This window comes from Bombina bombina, chromosome 6 (genome assembly GCF_027579735.1).
Source record: "Bombina bombina isolate aBomBom1 chromosome 6, aBomBom1.pri, whole genome shotgun sequence".
In the NCBI taxonomy this organism is placed as follows: Eukaryota; Metazoa; Chordata; class Amphibia; order Anura; family Bombinatoridae; genus Bombina; species Bombina bombina.
In genome coordinates this window covers 329,243,873-329,257,529 of record NC_069504.1, presented here as the reverse complement: position 1 = coordinate 329,257,529, position 13,657 = coordinate 329,243,873, and the positions used below count along the sequence as shown (strand labels likewise).

Below are 13,657 nucleotides of genomic sequence, written 5' to 3'. Positions count from 1 at the left end.
AGCAGCAGGTTTCCTAGTCTGCTTGCCCTTGTTCCAGGACTGGTTAGGTTTCCAGCCTTGTCTGAAGCGAGCAACAGCTCCTTCCTGTTTTGGTGCAGAGGAAGTTGATGCTGCTCCTGCTTTGAAATTGCGAAAGGAACGAAAATTAGACTGTCTAGTCTTGGCTTTGGCTTTGTCCTGAGGCAGGGCATGGCCTTTACCTCCTGTAATGTCAGCGATAATCTCTTTCAACCCGGGCCCGAATAAGGTCTGCCCTTTGAAAGGTATATTAAGCAATTTAGACTTAGAAGTAACATCAGCTGACCAGGATTTTAGCCACAGCGCCCTGCGTGCCTGAATGGCGAATCCTGAATTCTTCGCCGTAAGTTTAGTAAGATGTACTACGGCCTCCGAAATGAATTAATTAGATAGTTTAAGGACTCTAAGCCTGTCCGTAATGTCGTCCAGAGTAGCTGAACCAATGTTCTCTTCCAGAGACTCAATCCAGAATGCCGCTGCAGCCGTGATCGGCGCAATGCATGCAAGGGGTTGCAATATAAAACCTTGTTGAACAAACATTTTCTTAAGGTAACCCTCTAACTTTTTATCCATTGGATCTGAAAAAGCACAGCTATCCTCCACCGGGATAGTGGTACGCTTAGCTAAGGTAGAAACTGCTCCCTCCACCTTAGGGACCGTTTGCCATAAGTCCCTTGTGGTGGCGTCTATTGGAAACATTTTTCTAAATATCGGAGGGGGTGAGAACGGCACACCGGGTCTATCCCACTCCTTAGTAACAATTTCAGTAAGTCTCTTAGGTATAGGAAAAACCTCAGTACTCGTCGGTACCGCAAAATATTTATCCAACCTACACATTTTCTCTGGTATTGCAACTGTGTTACAATCATTCAGAGCCGCTAACACCTCCCCTAGTAATACACGGAGGTTTTCCAGTTTAAATTTAAAATTTGAAATATCTGAATCCAGTCTGTTTGGATCAGAACCGTCACCCACAGAAACAGAATTTATGTTTACCTGATAAATTACTTTCTCCAACGGTGTGTCCGGTCCACGGCGTCATCCTTACTTGTGGGATATTCTCTTCCCCAACAGGAAATGGCAAAGAGCCCAGCAAAGCTGGTCACATGATCCCTCCTAGGCTCCGCCTACCCCAGTCATTCGACCGACGTTAAGGAGGAATATTTGCATAGGAGAAACCATATGGTACCGTGGTGACTGTAGTTAAAAAAATAAATTATCAGACCTGATTAAAAAACCAGGGCGGGCCGTGGACCGGACACACCGTTGGAGAAAGTAATTTATCATGTAAACATAAATTCTGTTTTCTCCAACATAGGTGTGTCCGGTCCACGGCGTCATCCTTACTTGTGGGAACCAATACCAAAGCTTTAGGACACGGATGAAGGGAGGGAGCAAATCAGGTCACCTAAATGGAAGGCACCACGGCTTGCAAAACCTTTCTCCCAAAAATAGCCTCAGAAGAAGCAAAAGTATCAAACTTGTAAAATTTGGTAAAAGAGTGCAGTGAAGACCAAGTCGCTGCCCTACATATCTGATCAACAGAAGCCTCGTTCTTGAAGGCCCATGTGGAAGCCACAGCCCTAGTGGAATGAGCTGTGATTCTTTCGGGAGGCTGCCGTCCGGCAGTCTCGTAAGCCAATCTGATGATGCTTTTAATCCAAAAAGAGAGAGAGGTAGAAGTTGCTTTTTGACCTCTCCTTTTACCGGAATAAACAACAAACAAGGAAGATGTTTGTCTAAAATCCTTTGTAGCATCTAAATAGAATTTTAGAGCGCGAACAACATCCAAATTGTGCAACAAACGTTCCTTCTTTGAAACTGGTTTCGGACACAGAGAAGGTACGATAATCTCCTGGTTAATGTTTTTGTTAGAAACAACTTTTGGAAGAAAACCAGGTTTAGTACGTAAAACCACCTTATCTGCATGGAACACCAGATAAGGAGGAGAACACTGCAGAGCAGATAATTCTGAAACTCTTCTCGCAGAAGAAATTGCAACTAAAAACAAAACTTTCCAAGATAATAACTTAATATCAACGGAATGCAAGGGTTCAAACGGAACCCCCTGAAGAACTGAAAGAACTAAATTGAGACTCCAAGGAGGAGTCAAAGGTTTGTAAACAGGCTTAATTCTAACCAGAGCCTGAACAAAGGCTTGAACATCTGGCACAGCAGCCAGTTTTTTGTGAAGTAACACCGACAAGGCAGAAATCTGTCCCTTCAGGGAACTTGCAGATAATCCTTTTTCCAATCCTTCTTGAAGGAAGGATAGAATCCTAGGAATCTTAACCTTGTCCCAAGGGAATCCTTTAGATTCACACCAACAGATATATTTTTTCCAAATTTTGTGGTAAATCTTTCTAGTTACAGGCTTTCTGGCCTGAACAAGAGTATCGATAACAGAATCTGAGAACCCTCGCTTCGATAAAATCAAGCGTTCAATCTCCAAGCAGTCAGCTGGAGTGAAACCAGATTCGGATGTTCGAACGGACCCTGAACAAGAAGGTCTCGTCTCAAAGGTAGCTTCCAAGGTGGAGCCGATGACATATTCACCAGATCTGCATACCAAGTCCTGCGTGGCCACGCAGGAGCTATCAAGATCACCGACGCCCTCTCCTGATTGATCCTGGCTACCAGCCTGGGGATGAGAGGAAACGGCGGGAACACATAGGCTAGTTTGAAGGTCCAAGGTGCTACTAGTGCATCCACTAGAGCCGCCTTGGGATCCCTGGATCTGGACCCGTAGCAAGGAACTTTGAAGTTCTGACGAGAGGCCATCAGATCCATGTCTGGAATGCCCCACAGCTGAGTGACTTGGGCAAAGATTTCCGGATGGAGTTCCCACTCCCCCGGATGCAATGTCTGACGACTCAGAAAATCCGCTTCCCAATTTTCCACTCCTGGGATGTGGATAGCAGACAGGTGGCAGGAGTGAGACTCCGCCCATAGAATGATTTTGGTCACTTCTTCCATCGCTAGGGAACTCCTTGTTCCCCCCTGATGGTTGATGTACGCAACAGTTGTCATGTTGTCTGATTGAAACCGTATGAACTTGGCCCTCGCTAGCTGAGGCCAAGCCTTGAGAGCATTGAATATCGCTCTCAGTTCCAGAATATTTATCGATAGAAGAGATTCTTCCCGAGACCAAAGACCCTGAGCTTTCAGGGATCCCCAGACCGCGCCCCAGCCCATCAGACTGGCGTCGGTCGTGACAATGACCCACTCTGGTCTGCGGAATGTCATCCCTTGTGACAGGTTGTCCAGGGACAGCCACCAACGGAGTGAGTCTCTGGTCCTCTGATTTACTTGTATCTTCGGAGACAAGTCTGTATAGTCCCCATTCCACTGACTGAGCATGCACAGTTGTAATGGTCTTAGATGAATGCGCGCAAAAGGAACTATGTCCATTGCCGCTACCATCAACCCGATCACTTCCATGCACTGAGCCATGGAAGGAAGAGGAACGGAATGAAGTATTCGACAAGAGTCTAGAAGTTTTGTTTTTCTGGCCTCTGTCAGAAAAATCCTCATTTCTAAGGAGTCTATTATTGTTCCCAGGAAGGGAACCCTTGTTGACGGGGATAGAGAACTCTTTTCCACGTTCACTTTCCATCCGTGAGATCTGAGAAAGGCCAGGACAATGTCCGTGTGAGCCCTTGCTTGAGGAAGGGACGACGCTTGAATCAGAATGTCGTCCAAGTAAGGTACTACAGCAATGCCCCTTGGTCTTAGCACAGCTAGAAGGGACCCTAGTACCTTTGTGAAAATCCTTGGAGCAGTGGCTAATCCGAAAGGAAGCGCCACGAACTGGTAATGTTTGTCCAGGAATGCGAACCTTAGGAACCGATGATGTTCCTTGTGGATAGGAATATGTAGATACGCATCCTTTAAATCCACCGTGGTCATGAATTGACCTTCCTGGATGGAAGGAAGAATAGTTCGAATGGTTTCCATCTTGAACGATGGAACCTTGAGAAACTTGTTTAAGATCTTGAGATCTAAGATTGGTCTGAACGTTCCCTCTTTTTTGGGAACTATGAACAGATTGGAGTAGAACCCCATCCCTTGTTCTCTTAATGGAACAGGATGAATCACTCCCATTTTTGACAGGTCTTCTACACAATGTAAGAATGCCTGTCTTTTTATGTGGTCTGAAGACAACTGAGACCTGTGGAACCTCCCCCTTGGGGGAAGTCCCTTGAATTCCAGAAGATAACCTTGGGAGACTATTTCTAGCGCCCAAGGATCCAGAACATCTCTTGCCCAAGCCTGAGCGAAGAGAGAGAGTCTGCCCCCCACCAGATCCGGTCCCGGATCGGGGGCCAACATTTCATGCAGTCTTGGTAGCAGTGGCAGGTTTCTTGGCCTGCTTTCCCTTGTTCCAGCCTTGCATTGGTCTCCAAGCTGGCTTGGCTTGAGAAGTATTACCCTCTTGCTTAGAGGACGTAGCACCTTGGGCTGGTCCGTTTCTACGAAAGGGACGAAAATTAGGTTTATTTTTTGCCTTGAAAGGCCGATCCTGAGGAAGGGCGTGGCCCTTACCCCCAGTGATATCAGAGATAATCTCTTTCAAGTCAGGGCCAAACAGCGTTTTCCCCTTGAAAGGAATGTTAAGTAGCTTGTTCTTGGAAGACGCATCAGCCGACCAAGATTTCAACCAAAGCGCTCTGCGCGCCACAATAGCAAACCCAGAATTCTTAGCCGCTAACCTAGCCAATTGCAAAGTGGCGTCTAGGGTGAAAGAATTAGCCAATTTGAGAGCATTGATTCTGTCCATAATCTCCTCAAAAGGAGGAGAATCACTATCGACCGCCTTTATCAGATCATCGAACCAGAAACATGCGGCTGTAGCGACAGGGACAATGCATGAAATTGGTTGTAGAAGGTAACCTTGCTGAACAAACATCTTTTTAAGCAAACCTTCTAATTTTTTATCCATAGGATCTTTGAAAGCACAACTATCCTCTATGGGTATAGTGGTGCGTTTGTTTAAAGTGGAAACCGCTCCCTCGACCTTGGGGACTGTCTGCCATAAGTCCTTTCTGGGGTCGACCATAGGAAACAATTTTTTAAATATGGGGGGAGGGACGAAAGGAATACCGGGCCTTTCCCATTCTTTATTAACAATGTCCGCCACCCGCTTGGGTATAGGAAAAGCTTCTGGGAGCCCCGGCACCTCTAGGAACTTGTCCATTTTACATAGTTTCTCTGGGATGACCAACTTGTCACAATCATCCAGAGTGGATAATACCTCCTTAAGCAGAATGCGGAGATGTTCCAACTTAAATTTAAATGCAATCACATCAGGTTCAGCCTGTTGAGAAATGTTCCCTGAATCAGTAATTTCTCCCTCAGACAAAACCTCCCTGGCCCCATCAGACTGGGTTAGGGGCCCTTCAGAAATATTAATATCAGCGTCGTCATGCTCTTCAGTATCTAAAACAGAGCAGCCGCGCTTACGCTGACAAGTGTTCATTTTGGCTAAAATGTTTTTGACAGAATTATCCATTACAGCCGTTAATTGTTGCATAGTAAGGAGTATTGGCGCGCTAGATGTACTAGGGGCCTCCTGAGTGGGCAAGACTCGTGTAGACGAAGGAGGGAATGATGCAGTACCATGCTTACTCCCATCACTTGAGGAATCATCTTGGGCATCATTGTCATTATCACATAAATCACATTTATTTAAATGAATAGGAATTCTGGCTTCCCCACATTCAGAACACAGTCTATCTGGTAGTTCAGACATGTTAAATAGGCATAAACTTGATAACAAAGTACAAAAACGTTTTAAAATAAAACCGTTACTGTCACTTTAAATTTTAAACTGAACACACTTTATTACTGCAATTGCGAAAAAACATGAAGGAATTGTTCAAAATTCACCAAATTTTCACCACAGTGTCTTAAAGCCTTAAAAGTATTGCACACCAAATTTGGAAGCTTTAACCCTTAAAATAACGGAACCGGAGCCGTTTTAAACTTTAAACCCCTTTACAGTCCCTGGTATCTGCTTTGCTGAGACCCAACCAAGCCCAAAGGGGAATACGATACCAAATGACGCCTTCAGAAAGTCTTTTCTAAGTATCAGACCTCCTCTCACATGCGACTGCATGCCATGCCCCTCAAAAACAAGTGCGCCACACCGGCGCGAAAATGAGGCTCTGCTTATGCTTTGGGAAAGCCCCTAAGAATAAGGTGTCCAATACAGTGCCTGCCGATATTATTATATCAAAATACCCAGATAAAATGATTCCTCAAGGCTAAATATGTGTTAATAATGAATCGATTTAGCCCAGAAAAAGTCTACAGTCTTAATAAGCCCTTGTGAAGCCCTTATTTACAATCGTAATAAACATGGCTTACCGGATCCCATAGGGAAAATGACAGCTTCCAGCATTACATCGTCTTGTTAGAATGTGTCATACCTCAAGCAGCAAGAGGCTGCACACTGTTCCCCCAACTGAAGTTAATTGCTCTCAACAGTCCTGTGTGGAACAGCCATGGATTTTAGTTACGGTTGCTAAAATCATTTTCCTCATACAAACAGAAATCTTCATCTCTTTTCTGTTTCTGAGTAAATAGTACATACCAGCACTATTTCAAAATAACAAACTCTTGATTGAATAATAAAAACTACAGTTAAACACTAAAAAACTCTAAGCCATCTCCGTGGAGATGTTGCCTGTACAACGGCAAAGAGAATGACTGGGGTAGGCGGAGCCTAGGAGGGATCATGTGACCAGCTTTGCTGGGCTCTTTGCCATTTCCTGTTGGGGAAGAGAATATCCCACAAGTAAGGATGACGCCGTGGACCGGACACACCTATGTTGGAGAAATGAAGTTCTCCGTCCTCATGTTCTGCCACCTGTGACGCAGTGTCTGACATGGCCCTAATATTATCAGCGCACTCTGTTCTCACCCCAGAGTGATCACGCTTACCTCTTAGTTCTGGTAATTTAGCCAAAACCTCAGTCATAACAGTAGCCATATCCTGTAATGTGATTTGTAATGGCCGCCCAGATGTACTCGGCGCTACAATATCACGCACCTCCCTCTGAGCGGGAGATGCAGGTACTGACACGTGAGGCGAGTTAGTCGGCATAACTCTCCCCTCGTTGTTTGGTGAAATTTGTTCAATTTGTACAGATTGACTTTTATTTAAAGTAGCATCAATACAGTTAGTACATAAATTTCTATTGGGCTCCACTTTGGCATTGCAACAAATGACACAGGTATCATCCTCTGAATCAGACATGTTTAACACACTAGCAAATAAACTTGCAACTTGGAAATACAATTCAATTAGAATAATATTAAAACGTACTGTGCCTTTAAGAAGCACAGAAGATCTATGACAGTTGAAAATTAATATAATTGAAACAGTTATAGCCTCAATCCTTGTAAACAACACAACTTTAGCAAAGGTTTAATCCCATTAGCAAAGATAACAAATTCTGAAAGCAGGAAACAAATTACAGAATAAACGTTTTTTATCTCAGTCAAACTATAATTCTCACAGCTCTGCTGAGAGAAATTACCTCCCTCAAAATAAGTTTTGAAGACCCCTGAGCTCTGTAGAGATGAACCGGATCATGCAGGGAATACAATGAGTTGCTGACTGAAATATTTGATGCATAGTAAAAGCGCCAAAAAACGGCCCCTCCCCCTCACACACAGCAGTGAGGGAGAACAGAAACTGTCAGAAAAACAGATTAAGCAACTGCCAAGTGGAAAAATAGTGCCCAAACATTTATTCACACAGTACCTCAGCAAATGAAAACGATTTTACATTCCAGCAAAAACGTTAAACATAATCTCTAGTTATTAAACAGCTTTATGTATTTCTTACAGTGTAATTCTAGTGAAGTACCATTCCCCAGAATACTGAAGTGTAAAGTATACATACATGACATTATATCGGTATGGCAGGATTTTCTCATCAATTCCATTGTCAGAAAATAAAAACTGCTACATACCTCTATGCAGATTCATCTGCCCGCTGTCCCCTGATCTGAAGTTTACCTCACTCCTCAGATGGCAGAGAACAGCAATATGATCTTAACTACTCCGGCTAAAATCATAGCAAAACTCTGGTAGATTCTTCTTCAGACTCTGCCAGAGAGGTAATAACACACTCCGGTGCTATTTTAAAATAACAAACTTTTGATTGAAGATATAAAACTAAGTATAATCACCATAGTCCTCTCACACATCCTATCTAGTCGTTGGGTGCAAGAGAATGACTGGGAGTGACGTAGAGGGGAGGAGCTATATGCAGCTCTGCTGGGTGAATCCTCTTGCACTTCCTGTTGGGGAGGAGTAATATCCCCAGAAGTAATGATGACCCGTGGACTGATCACACTTAACAGAAGAAAAGGAGTCACACTGTGAGCCTGTCTTCAGCAATTTCAACATAAGAAAAAATTGAAACAATCTTACCAGAATCAGTGCTGTGGAACAGAAACACAGCCTCTCAAGTGTGTCAGTCTTGTAGCATCGCTCCTGAAATGGACTTGAGTGAAGAAGCAGACAGTGAAACTCGTCAACACTGGATGCTTAAGGAGCTGTTAACAGGCAGTCTGGATGGGTTCACAGAAAGACTCTGCGTTTCCAGACTCTAACTTTCGTCAATGCTCTCACTGAGAGGCTGACAAGACTACTTAAAACTCCAGTTCCATAACGAAAGGCATATATCCCTCCTGAGGAACAACTCAGAAATCTTCTGACACTTCCCTGCCATCCTCCTGTGAAGAAAGGCAAAGAATGACTTGGGAATAGGAGAAGTGGGAGAGGTATTTAAGCCTTTGGCTGGGGTGTCTTTGCCTCCTCCTGTTGGCCAGGTTCAGTATTTCCCAACAGTAAGGAATGAAACTGTGGACTGTCCATGTATTAAGAAGGAAAAAAAAAAAAAAAAAAAAAAAAAAAAAAAAAAAAAATATATATATATATATATATATATATATATATATATATATATATATATATACATATATATATACACACACACACACACATATATATATGAATAAGTGGGGAAGTTTAGCTGTTTTTGTAAAGAAAAGTGTTTATAAATCTAATTTAAGAAATCAAACAAGGAAAATTGAATAAAATGAATTTTTGCACAGAAAATTATTCAATCCCTAGAAATGATCCCATATGTATTTAGAAAACAGACTATAACAACGGCTTTCGCCAAAATGCGTAAGCCTTCCTGATACACAGCACCTCATTGTACCTCCATGTAGAACCTTCTATGTTTTAATGAACGAATAAAGTTGCTTTTAATGGACAGATCGGTTTTCTCTTTGTATGCATTAGAAAACAGGACTCATACAAACTAACTTTATAAACAAAGGAAGAGAGAAATTCAGGAAAAGCCATTTCCTTTCATTCCTTTCTTCACGCATATTACTTAAAGGGTCAGTATACACCAGTTTTCATATAACTGCATGTAATAGACACTACTATAAAGAATAAGATGCACAGATACTGATATAAAAATCCAGTATAAAACTGTTTAAAAACTTAAAAGCTCTCAGTTTAGCTCTGTTGAAAAGGTAGCTGGAAAGCCCACTGCAATTGGGAAATAAGACACACCCCCCTTCTTTTGTATATGAAAAGACCCTTTACACAAACAGGAGCAAGCTGGAGAAGGTAGCTGACGGTATTCTCATAAAACTTTGGGGCTTGGTTAGGAGTCTGAAAATCAGAGCAATGTTATTTAAAAATAAGTAAAACTATCCATTTAAAAAAATAAAAACTTTATGGGCTATATAAATAGATCATCTACAAAACATTTATGCAAAGAAAAAATGAGTTTATAATGTCCCTTGAAGGCTCCTTACTATCCTTACAAACATTCATATACCCCAACTTATTAAGAGAGACAATGCACTTCATTTTTTTTCTGTCATCCATACAAAAGAGGAGCATTTAAATCTGCAGTTATTTTGGCCTGAAAAAATACAAAATTTATTTAAATGTAATCTAATATATACAAGTAACATATGTGCACTTCTTTCTAATGCTAAATGACTTTTAGGTAATTTTCGCTACTGCTCAGTAGCCATTTGCAGCCAATGACAATCATCAGGGAGCACTTATCAGCCAATAAGCATTTGCAGGAAGTACACAACTGATATAGCTGTATTAGATTCAGTTTAATTTGCTTTTACTTCGCTTTTTTCAAGAAAACTAAAATCAACATGTGTAGCTGCCATTCTTTCATATGGCTTACAGAATTTGTTTGAAGTACAGTGTTCATTTAATTACACTCCCTAGTCTTTGATTCATATCTACCTCCCTTACATTTTCTTTCAGATTACTCTCATATTAAAACAATTGTTTTCTTCCACAATTCAGACAGAACATACATTTTTAAACAATTTTCCAATTTACTTCTATTATAAAGTTTGCTTCATTCTATTGGTATCCTTTATTGAAGAAACAGCAATACACTACTGGGAGCTAGCTGAACACATCGATAAGTCAATGCCAATAAGACATGTGCAGCCACCAATCAGCAGCGAGCTCCTTAGCCTACCTAGGTATCCTTTTCAGCAAAAGAAACCAAGAGAACTAAGTAAATTAGATTTAAGAAGTAAATTAGAAAGTTGTATAAAATGATATGCAGTCTGAATCATTAAAGAGAAATGTTGGGCTAATATATTTTCAACCATTTTTAGCTCTATTTTGATTCACATTTTTAACACTAACACATTAGTAAGTCTTCATACATTCTTTGTTTATTCAGAGCAAAGGACACATGGGTTACTCCATGGGTCGGTCAGTAGCTAACAGTTATTTTCTGCGCTCTTGACAGTAAATCTGATTTGTAGTTAAAAACCCGATATACAGATAGATTCTCTAGAGTCCCTTCTGGTGTAATAACTGATGGTAAAATTTAAAGTAACCAAATCAAATAAAACTATTCGCTACACAAATTAAACATTGTATATCCTGCATCAGGTAATAAACATAAGCCAATAATGTATTTATACATAACAGAAATGGTGATGTTTTATATTTAGTTTGCCTACTACAGAATTCATGGAAGCCTTGGATGTATTCAGTGTGGAGATAAAAAAAATTGACTTCTAATGTAATTGTTCTTTGTAAAGCAGTTACTACTTTTTCTTGGCTGGGCTTTTAGATAGGACTTATTACAAAAATATCCTGAAAGAAATTGCTTTCATCTTATATGCCAATATTTACAAACCGCTTGCGGCCCACATACAGTTATGTGAAAGTACTGGAATAATCTGGAGCAACAGGACACCTGAGCTATTTTACAATAATTGTGTCTAAAGAGGAATCAAGCGGATTGGATTTACGGATAATCCCATCAGAGACAGTCCAACAATCCAAGAAGTGTAGTCCTTTTAATGTAGGGTGTGTAGTATTTCTACATTGTGTATGATCATGTGGTTTGTATGCCCTGCTGTGCAGTGGGAAAGATGGCAAGGTTTACAAGTGAGGATGTGTCAGTGGTAGTGGGCACCTCCAGCTCTGTTTTTACTTTAATAGTTATGGTAGCAACAAGGAACCTAAAATGGTCTGGCTCCTAGGCTTTACATTAGCAAAAGACCAAAAAAATGATAATAGGAGTAAATTAGAAAATTGCTTAAAATTGGATTCTCTATCTGAATCACACAATAAAATTGGGTTTAGTATCCCTTTAAGACTTATTTTGATATACCTTATGATCAGTCTGTGCATTTCCTATTTCCCAATGCAGATGTAAAATGAAATACTTGATCATCATATTAAAAGGATACAGACGTGTACAAATAAAATGCTCTAAATGTGTTAGGTCAGGGCTCGACAAACCCAGAAGCCAGGGAGCCACTGGCTCCTAGAATTTTACCCCTAGCTCCTAACTTTTTTGGATATTCTCCATATATCTATATACAAATACCACTGTCTGGCTCATAAAAGTATGTCTGGCTCCTAAATATTCTTACTGGTTTCTATTTTTTAAACATATTTGTCTACCCCTGTGTCAGGCATTATATAACTGCACTGTTTGCAAGTAATGATGTGTGTAATTCCCATAAAAAGTAATAACGCAGTCAAGTTCAGAGTGGCAATGCACTACTGGGAGCTAGCAGAACACTTCTAGTGAGCCAATAACAAGAGGCATGTTAAAAAAAAACTTCGTTTCATAACAGAAGTAAATTGAGGCCTCTTAAAATTGTGCGTCCTATCTGAACCATAAACAAGTTTAAATGGATATGAAACCCATACATTTTTCTTTTGTTATTCAGACAGAGCATATAATTTTTTTAAAAAAAGTTTCCAATTTACTTCTACTATGAAATTTGCTTACTTCCCATTGTATTCTTTGTTCAAGAGATACCTAGATAGGTGCCTGGAGCACTACATGGCAGGAAATAGTGCTGCCATCTAGTGCCCTTGCTAATGTATAACACTCATGCGAAACCGCTCCACATGCACGTACTTGAGCTTTTTTCAACAAAAGGTACCAAGAGAACAAAGAAAATTTGATACTAGAAGTAAACGAGAAAGTTCTTTAAAATTGCATGCTCTGTCTAAATCATGAAATAAAAATGTTGGTTTCATGTCCCTTAATTAAAAATAACAGAAAACGTTGCTGAAAAAAACCCAATAACGAAATATAATAATAAACAACATAGTAATAAATATTACACTGAGTTAAGCGAGAAACTTACCGTTGTCTTTGCTGCTATTTTCTTCTATGGTCATTTGCTCTGCCAGCTCAGACAATGATTCGTCTATTGTCTGACTACCTCGTAACGTGAGGGACAGCCTTCTTTTAAACTTCTTCATGCTTCGGATAAAGGTGCTCAGCAGATAAAAGCCTAAGACAAATAGAAAGTTGATAATGTTACTGTGATCAAAAAAGATATATCAATTCTTTAATATCATTTGTAAAGCTTCTCTGGGAAAATACCTTCCACCCAGTGCTTATTTAATACAAATATGAAAAACAAAATCTGGCGGCCCTCTTCCCAAATTCTGAAGCATATGGTGAAAAATGGAGGAAATAATCTTTTTTGCATCGTCTGGGGAAAGCATAGGTCAAGTTCTTTTAAGCAAATGCAAATTAACTATTAAAGTTTCCACTATTAATAATCTGTGTAAGTATTATGCACAAACCTTATTTTTCCCCCACACATGATTCAGACAGAGCACAGAATATGAAACATAACTCTCCAATTTACTTCTATTATCAAACTTTATTCATTCTCTTGGTATCCTGTTAAGGGAGCAGCATTACACTACTAGGAGCTAGCTGAACACATCAGGTGAGCCAATGACAAGATGTTTATATCTGCAGCCACCTATCAGCAGCTCCCAGTAGTGCATTGCTGCACCAAAGCCTGCCAAGGTAAGTTTTACAACAAAGAATACTAAGAATAAAGCAAATTTGATGATAGATGTAAACAAGAAATTTGATTTACTGTCCCTTTATAGAATTAGCTACAGTAATGCAAAGTGTTTCTCAAATAACATACGTCAAACTTAAAAATTGACATGTGTAACGCTTCCTACATTACTATGTCAGCGACATTAAAGTTCTATCATTTGCCAACGTCTTATAGCGCATTAAGGTAATTATAAAGTAAGATCCCAACATATGGGAAAAATT

At 40.4% G+C, this 13,657-nt stretch overlaps 1 protein-coding gene across 4 annotated transcripts in view; it reads right to left on the bottom strand.

Moving 5' to 3' along the window:
- CDK17 (cyclin dependent kinase 17) overlaps window positions 1–13,657 on the bottom strand; it is a 238,046-nt gene that overhangs the window by 91,972 nt on the left and 132,417 nt on the right. For all 4 annotated transcript variants that reach the window (XM_053716948.1, XM_053716950.1, XM_053716951.1 and 1 more), the window contains one exon: window positions 12,717–12,866. In XM_053716948.1, the coding sequence (XP_053572923.1) occupies window positions 12,717–12,834 (118 nt within the window). In that variant the 5' untranslated portion in view covers window positions 12,835–12,866. The remainder of the gene's footprint in view (window positions 1–12,716; window positions 12,867–13,657) is intronic.